The sequence below is a fragment of the Leptonychotes weddellii genome, chromosome 5, assembly GCF_054177405.1.
Source record: "Leptonychotes weddellii isolate Sample4059 chromosome 5, ASM5417740v2, whole genome shotgun sequence".
NCBI lineage: Eukaryota > Metazoa > Chordata > Mammalia > Carnivora > Phocidae > Leptonychotes > Leptonychotes weddellii.
The window spans coordinates 99,054,091-99,069,987 of NC_138373.1; the positions used below are offsets into that span (position 1 = coordinate 99,054,091).

General features: G+C 36.1%; 2 protein-coding genes across 2 annotated transcripts in view; one reads left to right on the forward strand and one right to left on the reverse strand.

Moving 5' to 3' along the window:
- ARID2 (AT-rich interaction domain 2) overlaps window positions 1-11,244 on the forward strand; it is a 158,317-nt gene extending 147,073 nt beyond the window's left edge. Inside the window, exon 21 of the mRNA XM_006738699.3 lies at window positions 9,614-11,244. Within this exon, the coding sequence (XP_006738762.1) occupies window positions 9,614-9,758 (145 nt within the window). The 3' untranslated portion in view covers window positions 9,759-11,244. The remainder of the gene's footprint in view (window positions 1-9,613) is intronic.
- The window catches only part of LOC102738489 (protein SCAF11), a 534,109-nt gene that overhangs the window by 434,590 nt on the left and 83,622 nt on the right, over window positions 1-15,897 (reverse strand). The window lies entirely within an intron of this gene.

Here is a 15,897-nt window from a genome sequence, read left to right on the forward strand (position 1 = left end):
CCATCCCCCACCTCCCTTCCAGCAACCCTCAGTTTGTTCTCTACAGTTAGGAGTCTTTTATGGCTTGCCTCCGACTCTGTTTTTATCTTATTTTTTCCTTCCCTTCCCCTATGTTCATCTGTTTTGTTTCTTGAATTCCACATATGAGTGAAATCGTGTGGTATTTGTCTTTCTCTAACTTACTTCACTTAGCGTGGTACAGTCTAGTACTATCCACGTCATTGCAAATGGCAAGATTTCATTCTTTGATGGCTGAGTAGTATTCCATAGTATATATGTACCACATCTTCTTTATCCATTCATCTGTCAATGGACATTTGGGCTCTTTCCATAATTTGGCTGTTGTTGATAGCGCTGCTATAAACATTGGGGTGCATGTGCCCCTTCGAATCAGCATTTTGTATCCTTTGGATAAATACGTAATAGTGCAATTGCTGGGTCATAGGGTAGCTCTGTTTTTAACTTTTTGAGGCACCTCCACACTGTTTTCCAAAGTGGTTGCACCAGTTTGCATTCCCACCAAAAGTGCGAAAGTGTTCCCCTTTCTCCACATCCTCACCAACATCTGTTGTTTTCTGAGTTACTAATTTTAGCCATTCGGACAGGTGTGAGGTAGTGTCTCATTGTGCTTTTGATTTGTATTTCTCTGATGCTGAGTGATGTTGAGCATGTTTTCATGTATCTGTTAGCCATGTTTATGTCTTCGTTGGAGAAGTGTCTGTTCATGTCCTCTGCCCATTTCTTAACTGGATTATTTATTTTGGGGGTTGATTTTGATGAGTTCCTTATAGATTCTGGATACTAGCCCTTTATCCAGTATGTCATTTGCAACTACCTTCCTCCATTCTGTTGGTTGCCTTTTGTTTTGTTTCCTTCACTCTGCAGAAGCTTTTTATCTTGATAAGGTCCCACCAGTATTTCATTTTTGCTTTTGTTTCCCTTGCCTCCAGAGACGTATCTAGTAAGAATTTGCTGCAGCCAAGGTCAAAGGGTTTGCTGCCTGTTTTCTCCCCTAGGATTTTGATGGTTCCCTGTCTTATATTTAGGTCTTTCACCCACTTCGGATTTATTTTTGTATATGGTGTAAGAAAGTGGTCCAGTTTCATTCTTCTGCGTGTGGCTGTCCAGTTTTCCCAACACCATTTGTTGAAGAGATATAACATTAATTACCATTTTGTAAATAGTTTTTAGGGGTGCCTGGGTGGCTCAGTCAGTTAGATGTCCAACTCTTGGTTTTGGCTCAGGTCATGACCTCATGGATTGTGGGATCAAGCCCCACGTCAGGCTCTGCACTCAGCGGTGAGTCTGCTTGGGATTCTCTCCGTCTGCCCCTCCTCCCACCTATGCACAGGCTTGCTTGCTTGCTCTCTCTCTCTCTCTCTCAAATAAATAAATAATCTTTAAAGTAGTTTTTATATGGCTGTTTTCTCCTGCTGACCTATGTGTAGACTTTGTCTGAGTAATCTTTGTAGCCTGAACACCTAGCACAGCACTTAATATGTAGTAGATAATCTCTACTTTCTATTCATCCTTAAGATTCAACTCAGGGGTTACCTCTTCCTTTCCTGACATCTTCCTCACTAGCCTGCCTATGACCTAGGGTGCCATAGGTACTCCCTACCACCTCACATATTCCATATTACCACCCTAGATGGTGAGATAGTTGAAAGCAGGGATTGAATATTGATTTTCATTTTTGTGTCCTCAGTGCCTGGCATTTTGTTTGGAATGTACTAGCAATTCAGTAAGTATTTGATTGATAGATGGAAGGAAAGAAGCCTCACAAATTCACTCTTTTCCAGAGTTCTGATCTGGAATTTGTATAGATAATTGGAATTCTAAAAGTAATTTTATAACTTTTTCTTAGCACTTTTTCCTCACATTCAAATTGCACATTCTTAGGCTTATAGCAGAGCCACTTTGTCTAGATGTAATGTAATTATTGAGCCAGAAGTTTTCATTTTACTGTTTTTGTTTTGTTGTTGATTTTGTTATTTTATATTTAACTCTAAACCTTCCAGATGTCTTCTGGTATCTTTAGTTACTATGATCTTAGAATAGCAGAATCAAAAGAATGAAAACAATCCATTAAATTCTTACCATTCATCCTCCCAGTGAAGGCTGAACTGTAGAACTTCATTCAGACATCTCCAGTGATGTGGAGTTTTGCTTAGCAAGAATACTGACAGAATCTGGCAAAACATATGTGTGAAGAAGAGAGTGTAGGAAATCACATAGCTGCAAAAGATAATTCCCCATTGAGATTTCTTTCTCAACAGAGATGAGAATGGAATAAGTAACAGGGTATTTTTTTTTTTTTTTTAAGACTAAAGCCAACTCTGTTAGCAATAAGAAAATTGCACGATGATAGGAAGATATATGGAAATTTACCTTCATTCTTGTAGTATAGTATACTGAACAATATGAAATGTGAGCATATTTAAAATTTGGAATTCAGAATCTGATTGTTTGAATAATGTAAAATGTTTAAATCCAGTTTATCTCCATTCTGATTAAGTTTGAGCTCTGGAGAATTGCAATATATTTCTCCTCCTTTTGATTTATATACCTTTTATCAAAATAATACATGGATCTTATTTAAAATCAAATGGTACTTTTCTATACACTGATAATGAACATAAAGAGATAAAGAGAATAATTCCATTTACAGTATATCAGTCTTGGGAATTCCTTCAATATTGAATCCCTTTTTCTTTTTTTTTTTTTTTCAAGATTTTATTTATTTATTTGAGACAAACAGAATGAGAGAGAGAGAGAGCACATGAGAGGGGGGAGGGTCAGAGGCAGAAGCAGGCTCCCTGCCGAGCAGGGAGCCCGATGCGGGACTCGATCCAGGGACTCCAGGATCATGACCTGAGCCGAAGGCAGTCGCTTAACCAACTGAGCCACCCAGGTGCCCGAATCCCTTTTTCTTAAATCTGAACTGTTTCCTTTACTTGATTTATTCCCTCATCATACTAAAGCATATCCTCCAATAATTTTAAAACCCCACATATCTGAAAATGTCTTTATTTTTACTCATGATAGTTTGGCTAGATATAGAATTCTAGACTGAAAAGTTGTTGTTGTTGTTGTTGTTGTTTTAAGTCTGTGAGGGCATTGCTCTTAATGTGTTCCAGCATGCAGCTTTGCTCTTAAGAAGTCTATAACATCCTGGTTCCCTTTCCTGTGTTTGTGATCTGTTTTCTCCCCTAGAAACATTTAGGATCTTTTTTTTTTTTTTAACCTTACTTTCTGATATCCTGATGTTTTATGATGATGTGTCTTGGTGTAGGTGTTTTGTTGTGATCGCTCAAGTGGGCATTTCATTTCAGTGGATCCTTTCAATCAGGAGATTCAAGTCCTTCCATAATGGGAATTTTTCTTGAATGTTTTTCTTTTTATAATTCTCTGCCAACCATGGTCTCTATTCCCCATTTCTTGAATTTCTGTTGTTGGGATGCTAGATCCTCCTAGATTGATCCTCTAATTTTCCTTTCTCTCTTAGTTTTCATTTTTGTCTGTTTAATATATTTCCTGGAAATTTCCTTGACTTTATCATCAAATCTATTGAATTTTTACTTAGGCTATCCTACTTTCATTTCTAAGAGATCTTTCTGAGTGCCAGTTGTTGCTATTTTATTACACCCTGCTCTTCTGCTCCCTTTAAGTATAGTTGCTGTTTCCTTTAAATTCCTCAAATGAGCATTTGGGCTTCATTTTCCAAATTAAGAATCAAATATCAGCAAGCCAATAAGAAGCTTTGAGTGCATGATCTCCACTTGTCACTGGTGATTGCCATTTTGGGTGACCCCTAATGAACCAATTTGTTTATTAGAAGTCCTTCAAATGTCAGTCTCTAGAGAGAGATTGTTTCTCCAGAGAAAAATCTCTGATTTTCTTGCCTTTGGACATAGGCAGTTTGGAGGAGGGTCAGTGTAAAATCCTGTGTTATGGAAACAGAATGGGAGAGGGGACCAGGAGGACCTTACCATGTTAAGTATGTTACTTTCACCCAATCCTGTTTTTTGTCTGATTGTCCTACACCTTGCCTTTCTGGTTTAGTTTCTTCAGAAAATTTTCTTTAACTCATTTTGGTACTATTTTGGGAGGGAAAGGAGAAAAACCTGCATTCAAACTGCTAATTTGTGTCTTAAATTGTTTTCACTAATGCTTACAAATTATTTTTCATTATCTATTAAGTGTATTAAAGTGACACAGTATTTATCCTTTGTTAAACATATCAAAAAAACCTTGAAATTTGAAATTGAAAGAATACCATTTTATACAACAAAAGAGTGCTTATTTTTTAAAACGCCCAAAAGTAGAAGATACTAATTTATATCAAAAATGGAATTGTTATGGGGTGCCTGGATGGCCCAGTTGGTGGAACATGCAACTCTTGATCTCAGAGTTGTGGGTTCGAGCCCCATGTTGGGCATAGAGATTACTAAAGAAAAAGTAAAATCTTTTTTTTTTTTAAAGAAAGAAAAAGAAATTGTTACTTTAAAATCATCCTGGTGATTTAAATTTAGTCTTCTAGTTTTATCCATGTGACATAAAAATAAAAGAATACTTTTTTTTAAAGATTTTATTTATTTTTTCATGAGAGAGAGAGAGAGAGGCAGAGGAAGAAGCAGGCTCCCTGCTAAGCAGGGAACTCAATGCGGGACTCAGTCCCAGGACCCTGGGATCATGACCTGAGCCAAAGGTAGATGCTTAACCATCTGAGCCACCCAGGTGCCCAAAAGAATACTTTTTAACATGTGGAAAAATTATTGTAATTTGTGAAATTTTTCATACTGAAAGATTTTTCTTTTTCAAAATGTTCATTAATTATAGAGGGAAAATAATTTGATCCCACTTTGTGATCGTTTTTATTATTGATGTTAGTTCACATACAGTGTTGGTTTCAGGTGTACAATATAATGATTGAACAATTTTATTTTATTTTTTTTTTTTTTATTTTTTTTTTTTTTTTAAAGATTTTATTTATTTATTTGAGAGAGAGAGAAAGCACATGAGAGGGGGGAGGGTCAGAGGGAGAAGCAGACTCCCCGCCGAGCAGGGAGCCCGATGCGGGACTCGATCCTGGAACTCCAGGATCATGACCTGAGCCGAAGGCAGTGGCTTAACCAACTGAGCCACCCAGGCGCCCTGATTGAACAATTTTATACATTACTCAGTGCTCGTTAATATAAGTGTACTTTTAATCCCTTTAACTATTTTACCCATTTCCTCACCCACCTCCCTGCTGGCAACCACCAGTTTGTTCTGTTTTTAAGAGTCTGGTTGTTTGTCTCTTTTTTTCTTTGTTTGTTCATTTGTTTTGTTTCTTAAATTCTACATGAGTGAAATCATACAGTATTTGTCTCTGACTTATTTTACTTAGCATTATATCCTCTGGGTCTACCCATATTCTTGAAGATGGCAAGATTTCAGTCCTTTTGATGGCTGAGTAATATTCCACTGTGTGTATGTGTGTGTGTGCGCACACACTCATGCACTCACATCTTTGTAATCCATTCATCTGTGGATAGGCAGTTGAGTTGCTTCTGTGTCTTGGCTATTGGAAATAAAGCTGCAACAAACATAGGGGTGCATGTATCTTTCAAATTATGTAAGTTATTTTTAAATCAAGTTTTATAGGACTATTTTTTCTTTTCCAGAAAAAATTGTAGAAATTTCATAGTTCATTTAAAAATTTGTTTAACAAATTTTTGAAGTAGATCATACCTAAAGTATTAAAAAACAGAAGTATAAAGCTCAATGAATTATCACAGAGTGAACCACCCACATAACCAACCATGCAAGTTCAGAAATAGAGGAACACCAATACCACAGAGCCCCTTTGATTCTCCACCTGTCTTTATCCCATTTTCCTCAATGGGACCACGATCCTGATGATACACCATAGAATTTTGCCTGATTTTGAACTCTATGTAAGTAGAATCGTATGGTGTACATTCTTTTGTACTAGCTTTTTTATTCAGCATTATTTGTGAGATTCATTCATGTTATATGTAGCAGTATGTTGTTCATATTGTTGCAGTATAGAATTCTGTTCTAAGAATATACTCAATTTTGTTTTTTCCATTCTACTTTTGGTAGGCATATTAGTGGTTTTCAGCTTGGAGCTATTAAAAATAGTGGTTCTATGAACATTCTATACATGTTTTTGGTCCTATATATATATATATTTCTATTGACTTTTAAGAAGGATTGGTGATTCATAGGATATTATAACTTGAGTACATAATGCCAAACAATTCCAAAGAGATTTTATCAATTTATAATCCCTCCAGCGATGTATGAGAGTCACAGTTGCTCCACATACTTGCCAACATTTGGTATAATTTTAATTTTTAGTTTTAGCCATTGGGGGGGTATGTACAGTATGGAAACTATATAAAAGCAAATATCAAAATAACCAAAAAACATGAAAGATGCTCAACTCCTTTGTCTTTAATCTCCTTTTTTTTTTAAAAGATTGATTTATTATTTGAGAGAAAGAGCATGAGGAGGAGGGGCAAAAGGAGGGGGAGAGAGCCTCTGAAGGAGACTTCACACTGAGCCGGGGGGGCCAGACGCAGGGCTCGATCTTATGACCCTGAGATCACGACCCGAGCTAAAACCAAGAGTTGGATGCTTAGTCAACTACGCCACTCAAGGGCCCCAATTTCCTTTTTTTTTTTTTTTTTTTACAGTTGTTTTACTTCTTCCTTTGCTTTCGAATAGCAAAAATGGTACAATCCCCATGCGTTCATTTTGGCTTTGAATTTCTGTGTCTGTTCCCGTAAATTGTTTCCCTACAATGTTTGTTCAAAATGTAGAAGTCAAGCTCCTCCCTCTTCTTTAGTTTCTTTTACCCAGGGTTATTTTAATTAAGGCACTGCAGTTCTTAGATAATCTCATGCTGGTTGATTTTTTTTTTCCTGACATTTTTCTGACATTTAATGTAAAAGTTTTCACGCATAAGGTAAACTTGACATAATTCTGCAGTGAACACCTATATATACCAATCACCTAGCTTTTTTTATGGACATTTTACTATACTTTTCTTATAACTATTTCATCTTTCCATTTTGGGCTTATTTTTACCTTTTCTCCTCACCCCTCAGCATCACTCTGGTTTTTTGCTGGACAGTTCTCACTTTTATAATTTCTCTTCTTTATATACATAGCCACATCAGTATTGTAATTTTAGGGGTAGAAAATTTCTTTTTTAAGTTTACAAATTAAAAAGAAATAGCTGCTTTTATGAGTAATGTCTCATTCAGGTGATAAGCTTCACTTAATGAAGGGAAAGAAACTTGAATCATCTCTAGAATATAATTTTTATTTTCATATAAAAGCAGCCATCTTAGGGGCACCTGGGCGGCTCAGTTGATTAAGCATCTGACTCTTGGTTTCAGCTCAAGTCATGATCTCATGGGTTGTGGGATTGGGCCCTGCATCAGGCTCCATGCTCAGCAGGGGGTCTGCTTGAAGATTCCCTCTCTGCCCCTCCCCCCCCACACACGTGCTCACTGTCTCTCTCTAATTAAAAAAAAAAAAAAGCAAACATCTTATTTCTCTCCAGCTGTTTTCTAACATGATCTGAATTTTTATTTAATTTTGCCTTATTGTGGCAAGGACACTTAACATGAGATCTACCCTCTTAAATTGTTAAGTGTATAATACGTTATGGTGGAGTGTAGGTACAGTGCATCTGTACATCTCTCAAGCTTATTCATCTTGCTGAACTGAAACTTTATGACCACTGATCCTCATTTCTTTCTCCCCCAGCCCTTGGTAAACACCATTTCACTCTTTGATTCTATGAATTTGACTTCTGTAGAAATATCTGAATTTTCTGGAAGCATGCATGAAGCTTGTTACAGAATTATGCCTGGCAGTCTTCCCATATTTAGAAATGTACAATGGAGAAAAGTCAAATAGATGATCTTCCCTAATTCTGCTACTACTGTTTAGCTAGAAAGTCATTTCAGTTTGGTGTGCCTCAAGATAGCCTCAAATTCCTCATCTGTAAATTGAATAGGTTAAATTAGTCATTTCCCAGATTCCTCCTCTTCCTGCATTACTGGGTGGGGAAGTATGTGTTGTTTCTTTAAAAACTTTATATAATAGAGTTTTGTTTTCTCAGTTTTTTAGATTCCATATATTAGTGAAATCATGTATTTGTCTTTTTCTCTTTGACACTTTGCAGTTAGTGTAATACCCTCTAGGTCCATCCATGTTGTTGCAGATGGCAAGATCTCATTCCTTTGTTTCATGGTTGAGTGATACTCTGTTTGTTTATATGCCACATCTTTACCTGTTGATCTGTGGTTGGACACTTGGGTTGCTCCCATACCTTGGCTATTGTAAATAATGTTTCGGTAGACATAGAAGTGCACATATCTTTTTCAAATTAGCTTTTTTATTTCTTTTGGGTAAATAGTCAGTAGTGGGATTACTGGATCATATGGTGTTTTGTTTTGTTTTTAATTTTTGAGGAACCTTAAATATTTGGCAGAATTGCCCAGAGAACCCCTGAACCTTGTGCTTTCTGTTTTGGGAGGTTATTATTATTATTATTATTTTTGGGGGGGAGGTTATTATTTTTTTATCAATTTCTTTAATAGATATAGGCCTTTTCAGATAGTCTGTTTCACTTTGTGTAACTTTTGGAAGCCTGTTTCTTTCAAGGAAGTGGTATGTTTCATCTGGAGTTTCAAATTTGTGGGCATAGTGTTATTCATACTAATTCTTAATTGCCTTTAATGCCCATGGGATCTGTAGGGATCTTTGGTACCTTTCCCTCTTTCATTTCCAGTATTAGTAATTTATATACACACTCTTTTTCCTTAGATAGCATGTCTTAAAGACTTCTTGATTTTATTGATGTTTTCAAAGAATCAACTTTTGGTTTCATTGATTTCCTCTTTTCAGTTTCATTGATTTTGGCTTGAATTATTTCTTCTACTTACTTTGGATTTAATTTGCTTTTCTGTTACTAGTTTCCTAAGGTGGAAATTTTGATTATTGATTTTAGATCTTCTTTTCTGATACTATGCATCCAATTAATGCTATAGATTTCCCTCAAAGCACTGCTTTCACGGAATTCCACAGATTTTAATAAGTTGTATTTTTATTTTATTTAATCCAAAATATTTTTAAAGTTCTTTTAAGATTTCTTCTTGACCCATGTATAACTTTGTGTTGCCCATGTGTTGTTTACGTCATGGACTTGGGGATTTTCCAGTCAACTTTCTATTATTAATTCCTGGTTTAATTCCATTTTGGTCTGAAAACTGACCACATTGCTACTAGCATTCTTTGAACCATCTTTTATACATGCGACTTCTCTGAGTGTATTAACAGCAGCAGTATGTGGTATGTGGTAAAAACATTTGTTCACTGAAAAATCGCTACATGGATACAAGGAAATTCTGTCACGCTTGGAAACATCTTTTATCCAAGTAAGTTTATAGTGTATTCCTTTCACCAAAGTGTGCTGAACACATGAAATAAATATCTCAATGAAATAAAAAATGTTAGTTTTTAAATGTGCAAAGTCCATAAGAATCATCACTGACCTTGGAACCTCTGTTTTGTTTTTTTTTTCCAGATTGTTAAAGAGACATGAAAACAACTTATCAGTGCTAGCCATTAGTAACATGGAAGCTTCCTCCACCCTTGCCAAATGCCTTTATGAACTTAATTTTACAGTTCAGAGTAAAGAACAAGAAAAAGACTCAGAAATGCTGCAGTGAAAAATAATTCCACTTCTGTAGTGGGGACTCAAAGTCACATACATTTCACATACTGTTACTGAAGAAAGCACCAAGTCTTAATGGAACAGAGACCATAGAATGAATTATTTTATCTCCTCCCATGATGCTGAGAGGAAGCTTCGTATTCTGATCTCTGAGCGAATCCCTTTGTTCTCTGTTTAAAAAAATCTAAAAAGAAAAAGAAAAAAAAAAAACTGCTGTGGGATTGTCAACCAGCTTATCTGCAGGATGTCTCTCAGATCTGATAAATCCTGATGGAGACTGGTATGATCAGAATTCAGTACCATCCACATTGGAATATACATGGAATATTGTAAAACCTACATGAGCAGATGAAATAGAAGCATTAAATATTTTTATCTATATCCAAAAAGGAGCACATTTTTATATTTACAAAACCGTTTAAGCTGGTTTGAATAATTAAAAAAAAAAAAATTTCAGCACACCTATACCCCTGATCTCAGAGGGGGCCACCAATATCTAACTATGGATTGTGTGTTTTGTTTAGAAATCAGTAGCTTGGTTTTCTTACTTGAGCCAATATATTTTCACTTATTTATTATCATAAAAATTTACCAGTCTGAATAGATCCTGTAAATATTTGTGAATAGAACGAACACCTTTCATGCCACTGCAACCACTGGAAGTACATTCTGTGGTGTCCTAGAAGCATTATTGGTAGGTTCTAAAGTTTTCTAGACTTTCCTGTCAATTGTAAGTAATTGTGATATATTCTACGCAGTGGATGAATGTTCTTTAAATTTGTGTAAATACTTCTGCAAAGGTACTGATGCTGTAAAGTCGAAACAGTTTTGTGGAACTGTGATTTTTTTTCTTTTTTTTTTCCTTTTTTTCTTTTGTTTCTTTTGTTTTGTTTTGTTTTGTATTATACACCTTGTAGAACTCATTTTGCTGGCTGAAAGAGTATGGAATAATATATCTCATGTCATTTTTGTAGAAGAAAAACTATTTGAAGGTATTTTTTGGTTTTCCCTAACATGTATCCACTGTAAACGTTCGTCATGTGCAAGCTCAGAGCTTGGACAGAATTTTTTGTATTTGTAAATTGGTTTAAATACATGGAATTTTATACAGGTTTTCTCCTGTGTTATATATGCATTATGTGCAGGTATGATATTTTCTTCACTACTTTTTCTATCTTAATATAGTGTGGAATTTTATCGTATTATTCTTCCATTCTTAATACTGTACCACATTCCTGCTCAGAAACTGCTCACTTCCTTAAATTGTCTTCTTCTCCCCCCCAGCGTGAAATGTATCCATTTATAACTGCCTATTGCCTGTTCTATTAGCATCCAAAAATGTGGAAGGCCTCCCAACCACCATTTCTGCTGTGTCCTTAGGATGTGCAGTAAAAAATATAGACCTAACAGTTTATGTTATAGAATGGCTTTATTTACTTTGGTGACTGTTTATAGTTTTTAAATAAAAGACTGAACATTTTCTTGAGTCCTTCATTTCTGAGTATGCTGAAGACATTCTTTAAAAATATAGAGAGAATCCCAAATTTAGCTGAAGACAAGGTGCAGTCACCTATTTAATTATATGTCCATTTATGATACGTTAAATAGAGAACAGATAAAAGAGGTCCTTTACATGACAGATTTGCATGAGATAGCAGAAGATGGAGAGTATTTTCCATTTGTTATGATGTAAAGCAGAGCCAGGTTATTGTTTGATACTGTGTTTCTTTGATTGTTCATTCAGAACCACAACGCAACCAAATCTTCGACTTGAATTTAGGGGCAGATTCTTAGAGTAAAAGGATGATCTCAGTTTGGATATAAAAAAATTTTTTTAATAGTTTGATTCAACTGGTATTGAAAGAAAATCTAATTTCTCCCTGCAGGGGGATCCCTGGAGCTACACTCTGCCGAGTAGTAATGAATGCTAAAGAGACTTTGTCAGCCAGCGTTAGCCACCATCATTTCCAAGGGTTGTGGGGTTTATTCTTGGCCCACCTCCCAAGATTGGGGCTACCCAGTAGCTGCCACAGAAATCATGTGGATAACACTAAAATGGTCCTCAACTCCCGCAAACTTAAAAGGCTCCCAGTTGTTGATACCAGTTGGAGAGTATTCATTGTACTTCTCTAAAAAATCTCAAATTTTTCTAAAGTAATTTTGTGTAACATCAATGTATGTTTTAAAGGTACATGTTTCTTTGCAAAATAAGAAACTGCAAGGTAATTAGAAAAGAGAAGAAACTCCGGGCTCAGAAACATGGTTTTCACAACTCACCATTCATCCACCTCATTGGAATTGCATGCCGTAGTTCTAGCTTCTGTGCTATGATATGTAAATATGTCTGTAGTCCCTTTGAGCATTGGTCTCAGCAGAGAATTTTCTAAATGTATTTGACCTAATGAAACCAATTATGGCTTCCCACTTAGGTTTTTCTCGTATAGCTTTATAGAACTATTATATAATGAAATAACGACTTTCTGGGTAATGGAATCAAAGTGCTCTTGCACAGTAAGTTCTGCATAACCCTCTCATTCATGAAAAGGTGCTCCTCGCTAGACAGAAACTTGCTGATTTCCAGTATTGTTATTTTGTCTAAAGTTCTGTAAATACATGCTTTAATGTTACTTTGAGAAATCTATGTAAATAATATAGTCTACAACATAGAGACTGTACAATTCTGTGTTATATATGTGCCTAGTGCTCTGTTGGCACTCAATAAATTTTAAGTAACAAAATCGATAATCATATAGCCAAGGCATATTTTTCTTCCAAGCTCTAGACAGGATGTGACTATATACTAATGAGACTCCGTAGTATAAGCCACACATGAAAACTCGTCTCATTACTTTATAGTCATACCATGTATGTTTTTTTTAACCAGAAAATGACAATAAAAATGATTTTTAAAATGAGAATGTTTTGGGTAAGTGTTCTGTCCCGATCTTAAACACAGTGATTCAAATATCAAACACCCAACAAAAAACACGACGTTCTTCATCTCTGAAACAGAAGCTGAAAAGAAGCAGGAGCATGGTCACCGGGTTCACCACATGGGGCACCTGACACTTGACTGTTGGATCATCTTGGCCAAACAGTAATAAGGTGAAAGAGAAAAAAAATCCACTGTCTATCCGAGGGAAATTTGAGCTTGTCATGCTCATCTTACTTTAACTGTCTTCAGAGTACTTAGTCACTGAAATACTCAAAATTTTCACTACCTTTTCTGAGACAGCAAAACGAAGACAGTGTTACTTTCTAGTTACATTACAACCAATGTTCACTTTCTCCACTCCCTTGGTATTTGTGACTCTTTACTCGGATTCCTAGATTCTCCTTTCATGAAGGAAAGGAACAGATGCTTCTTGGTAACAATTAAGTCCAGGACTGCATTGTGTGCAAGTTAAGAAAGGCTAAGGCACACTGTCATATTCCTAGGTAAGCAGACCCATTTCTTCTGATACTGAGTACACTTGAGTATTAAGAGAAAAAGCTATCATGGTAAGTCAAGTCCTGGTTCTTGTGGATTTCAGTCTGAGACACAATTCACTGGATACATGTATTCAAAAGATCAACTGCTTTTAAAAAGTAACTTTTGTGAAAGGTAATTCTACCGTACAATTCGAGAATCAAACAGTTGTTAAAAGATATTCACTGAAAAGTTTCCCACATCTTTCCCATCTCCTGGCTCCCACCCCCACTTCCAGATAACCGCTGGTCATGTTTCTTAAGTACACCTCTGGTATTGATTTTACAAAAGAGCAAATATGAGTGTGTAATTTTTATGCAAAATATTTTATACCACAAACACTGCTGCACTTAAAAAATGCTTAGTATCTTAAGACCTTTCCATATTCGTATATAAAGATCGCTCATGTCCTTTTTTACAGCTGTATGGTACTCCTTTGTATGGGTACACCATGATTTATTATTTGGACCCCTTATTGACAGATATTTAAATTGTTTCCAAACTTTAATTATGCTGGTCATTAACATTTGCTTAACACAATTCCTGTCATTCACTACACTAAGCATTTTACATGTATTGTCTCAGTCTTTATAAAAACCCAATGTTAGCTAATGTTACAAGGTGGGTAGAGAGGGTTGGGATGACTGACTACCTTGACCAAAGTCAAATGGCAAGTAAGTGGAGCTATTTAATGAGCACACATGAAGCTAATTATAGAGTAATTAGAGTTCTTTCCAGGAGGAGTCAGACATGAGACACTTGTTTTTGGTACAAATCTTTTTATTTGCTGCATTGTTTCTATTAAATATTTTCTTCCTATGTAGTATGTTGACTGTTTAAGATTTTCTATAATTCCTCAGATTTTTCCCCCAAGTATTCCATTTATTAATTTGGCATCACTTAACTTCTTAGAGCCAGAAAAACTTTCTGGGAATTCCCTTAACAAAGGAACATTACTAAGACAACGGTTTATAGTAAACTGAAACCACAGTTTCCAACCAACAACTATCCACTCTGGTGTATAATTTGAACAACTGTTAGCTCATTCTTCCTGATAAAGTTATTCTAAACTTTTTTAGGATGTTAATAGGATTTCTTCCTCTGTTTATACTTCCCTTACATCTCATTTAGCTTAAGCATTGATGGAGTACCTCTGCTCTTCTTTCAGAAGATGAAGGAGACAGTCCTGCTCTGAAGCTGAGACAAGCTTCCCAAGGCTGCCCAGTAACAAAGGTAAAACACGGGCTGTTATGAGAATTATAAAGTGTTTCATGAGTTCAGTCATGCGGTAGCCTTCATTTAATTGACGAGTAAGGAAGGCAAAGTGGGATGGGCTGCGTGGAGAAAGAAAAATGTCTTTTGGAGACTTTCAGGGCTGATAGAAATTTGACAGACCTAACAGTGATGAGAGAGTGAGTTTGGAGAGGTCTTGTTCAAGAAGAGAGGTTATAGATTAAATGGTGCAGTGTTAGATGTTGCTAAAGCAGAGAAATGCTTTGGCCACCAAGCAGAGAACCTAAAGGGCTTCATGAAGTGTAGTGTGGAAATCAATCATAACAAATAGGTTGAATCACATTCGATGGGGGGTGGGGGAGGGTTTCCAGAATCTCTGGACTGTACTCTATGGTTTCCCTAAACTCATGGGGAAATGTTTAGCCTTGGCTTTAGGGAGGATTTACTGATTTTAATGATGGGATATGCCCTGTTTACAGGTAAACTGTGTGAAAGATAACGACTAATTTTGGGGTTGACCCTTTAAACAAATTCACTCTTGTTGGACTGGGAACAGGCAACTTTCTGAGTTGTGCAACTTTGAAAATTGACATAGTTTGTTAAAATAATAACTGAAAGAAAGGAACAAAAGCTGCCACAATCTAATACAGAAAGCACAATTTTAAGTGTATACACACAATGACTTCACTCTTGCACGGAGTAGGCTCTGGCACATTTGGTGCTCTATTTTTCTGGTTCCAAACAGAAGGATATTTTATGTGATGCAGAATTCTTTCAGTGGCAATTTTCCCCCCATATGATTTTCTTTCCCCATTGGGACTGGCTTGAAAGAAAGGAAAAGATAAAGAATGGTAGATTGAATACCACAAATCTAAACAAGGGCTCTGAGCTAATTGTTGACCTTTTTTTTTTAACACAAAGTTTTATTGTGAAATCCCCACCTCAAATGCATATAACAAAGTGCATAAAATAATGAGTAGAGCTTTTTTTACTGTAAAGCAAATCGCTCTGTAACCACTGCCCAGACCAAGCAGTAGACCTTGGCAGTTCCCCTCCTCCCCAAAGGGCTTTTGTTCCAATCACCATCCCTCCCTTCCCCACACCAGTGACCACTCTCCTGATTTTAAGGACAGTCACTTCCTTTAAAGTTTTTTTTTTTTAATCACCTAAGTATAGATCTGTAAATGCTATAATATAGTTGTCTATTTTTGAACTTAATATAGAAATGCAGTGTTGAATTGTATTCTTTTGTTTCCATCATCTTTCACTCAACTTGGCTGTAACATTCATCTGTATGGTTGCAAGTAACAACAGTTTATTTTCATTGCTGAATAGTATTCCAACATTGATGGCATTTGAGTTGTTTCCACCTTGGGGCTATTACAAATGATACTATGAGCATCCTTATCCTTGTCTCTTGGTGTACTTGGGA